Source organism: Hakea prostrata, chromosome 1, assembly GCF_041222555.1.
Source record: "Hakea prostrata isolate BN-2017 chromosome 1, UWA_Hpros_2, whole genome shotgun sequence".
Classification (NCBI taxonomy): domain Eukaryota; kingdom Viridiplantae; phylum Streptophyta; class Magnoliopsida; order Proteales; family Proteaceae; genus Hakea; species Hakea prostrata.
In genome coordinates this window covers 39830086-39833172 of record NC_142600.1, presented here as the reverse complement: position 1 = coordinate 39833172, position 3087 = coordinate 39830086, and the positions used below count along the sequence as shown (strand labels likewise).

Here is a 3087-nt window from a genome sequence, read left to right as displayed (position 1 = left end):
AATACCACAGGCAATCATATAAGACAAATAAAGCAGAATTAGAAAACTTATCTTGATTCAAATGGCATGAACAAAACCCTTTTCGAAAGCTTTGTTACGTACATCCATCTTGATAAACAAAAATTGACGGAGTTGAAATGTGCCGGTAACAACACTTTCTTTAAGGTATTTAAACGCCCCAAATAGTGCACACGGGTCTAAGTGCATTTTCACCCCTAAGACCAGTCAACCCCTCCATCATAGACGGTGCACCCCGTAGTTGATGGACTAAGGGATCCATAAAGCTATATTCACCAATTCGCTTTCTATGACACAACTTAAAGAAAACCAATGCTTCTCAAAAACATTTTTGCCCGATAAAAACAAAACATATCCCACCTTTATATAAAAAAGTAAGAGACACCACCAAAGGTTGTCTCCTAAAGAACAAACCTCTCCCCTTAAGGCATGTTTGTTAGCAAAGACACCTATTGGCCATTTAGGTGTCTTTTAGGAAAAGACTTAACCTTTAGGAAAATAAATTGTTTGAATTTTCAAATAAAATTACAAAAATTACAACATACAACAGTAAAATCCTAACCAACAAATGTGAGTCATCAAAATTTAGCCAAAAAGTAACAAGTTAAAACTACTCATCAATCTTAGAAAAACAACCTCCACATACATCCATTCAACTCAAATAGAAAAGGTAAACCAAACAAAAAAAAATGTCTCACTGTTGAAGCGTTGATTAACAAGTATAAAAATCAAGGTTTGAAATTTGTGGACGTTGCTCTGGCATTATATCATCAAGCACCCTGAATCCAACCAACGATAAACATAGATTGAAAAAGGGAGATAAATGGTAAACACTGGTTTCCAGTTGCGACGAAATAACTTAAAAAGGTAAAACAAAAGAAGCTAAAATTACCAATTAGTGCAAGGAAGAAAAAAATAGAGGCAAAGGTTAAACCGCCATGCCTCACTCACTTCCAAACCCCCAAAGCCAAACGAAAGAGAACATAAAGGTAAACCGATAAACAACTCATGAAAAAACCCCATCTCAAATCGAGATGTGACTCCCAAACGAGTACCTCCACACAGCAACGACAAAACCCATTAACAAAGAGGGTACTAAAACAAGAATCAAAACACAACATATTGAGTCTTCTACCTTGATGAACTCATGGAGTGCTGAACAGGAAACTGAAGAAGAGGAGGAGGAAGCATCTCTGTATACGATACAATTGTGATTGCTGTCCTTATGTTGAAAACAATTGTATGAGTCAGATTTGCTCCATTGTGGCTGCTGCCTAGGATTTTGTCAAAGAAGCGGGATCCTTACACGCATGTCTTCTACCTTGATGAAGTCATGGAGTGCTGAAGAGGAAGACCAAGAAGAGGAGGTGGTTGGGCTCAGATCTACGCTTCCAAGATCTCACTTCACTTTCCCATTCAAAACCTAGATGCTCCAGTGATGAATGACCGAATCCTACGTCCCTCTTCACCTATTGCATCCTCAACTGCTCCCAAACCAGCCTTGACAACGACATCGAATGCCGTGTGCAGCGCCTCTCACCCCGGTCGCTAGGGTTCACATAAAAAGCAAATATGACACTATCTCTGTTGCTCCAACCCACTTGTAGGAGTTTTTTACTTACATTTATTTATTTAAATTAGATGTTAATCAAGAGAAGCTGCTGATGGAGAACTGGTATGTTACTGAAGGACACATGTATCACGAGTATAGCACATATGTGCCAAAATAATAGTCATAGGGAAAATACTAAACACATAAAATATTTATCTTCTTTTTGGTTAAACATAAAATATTTATCAACACATAAACATACAAAAATCAAAATTTCATAAATATCAAAAATAGTGTTTTCAGGATTACTATAAACATAACTACATATTACTCATCACACTCATCAAATAATTGTTTGCAAGATTACTGACCAATCATTATCAACTTAGTCAAAAGAAGCAATAAAATAGCCAAAGAAGGTAAAAAAAATATACTACATTAATTTCCCTACCTAAATATAAACAAATATATTTCATCACTTACATACATACTGACTTACATAAAAACTTCTTACGGAACATAAAAACCAGCTGGTTGGGCTCAACCGAAAGGGTAATCCAGCACAAGGACTCTGCCACTCTAATGCTAAATCGACATGAATAAACCACACATGCATCTGCACGTGCGTCCTTACTAGTATTCATGAGCCCTCCAAAGGCTAACACAATGTGAAGCATAAGCCATACTCAACGTATGAACTAGCTATTTCTCCCATCACGACGGACATTAATTGCAGAACAAAGCTTTTTCTCATCTCCTCCATTGTTTAATCCTCTGAAGGACCAAACTTGGATTTCATCACCAACTTGAAAGTGGTGCGCTTCCACCAACTGCCACCATCGCGTACGTAGTACGAAAATGCAAGTGTTGTTCATACTCCACCGAAGGAATTGCAATTTCTATTTCCATTTCTGAGGCTCAGGCTCATCGTCTCTGATGACCCATACCAAGACTTCTACTTCTATAGGGATTCCATTGCAAACTTTACCCTTCTCTTCTTCTATTAAGGTTTCTGCAAATAGCTTTGCTTGGTTTTCTAGGATAGATAGACGATCATGAGACCTACTTAAATCAGTTTAAAGTAGTCGTTTCCTTATCACCAATCCCACATCTTCACCGCCAAGCCTTGTAATCTCATTCATAAGCTCTGGAGGGATCATGGGTGGAACTAGTGGTGGTAGAGGTGCAAGTGCCATTGAAGCTGAATTCAATTTTACCCTTTTGGGTTCCAACCTTCAAAAATATGAAGACTCTTTCCTCTTATTTCCCCTAGCTCCTTGCTGGCTACTTTTAGGATGATCAGCCGTATCAAACAGCTTTGTAGCACCATTAAACTCTACTATCAGCTTCTTTGTCGTTGATGGAAGACAATCTTGAGCAGCTTTTCTCTTCTCATACTCAATCTCGTCCAACCTAGAATGATAGAAGCATGGAAATACAAGGCTCGAATAGAAACCTTCGAAACCAAGGAGTGAAATTCGACAAAACTGTCACACATGCTATAGACAGGGTCATTC

The 3087-nt window shown here is 38.1% G+C and overlaps 1 protein-coding gene across 1 annotated transcript; it reads right to left on the bottom strand.

Moving 5' to 3' along the window:
* Positions 1-2268: 2268 nt before the first annotated feature.
* Positions 2269-2766, bottom strand: LOC149028936 (uncharacterized). Its single transcript, XM_089136418.1, has 2 exons — positions 2671-2766; positions 2269-2400 (listed from the first exon to the last, which is right to left on the bottom strand). Exons 1-2 carry the CDS (start codon positions 2764-2766, stop codon positions 2269-2271), a joined length of 228 nt encoding a protein of 75 aa, XP_088992544.1.
* Between the last annotated feature and the right edge of the window lie 321 nt (positions 2767-3087).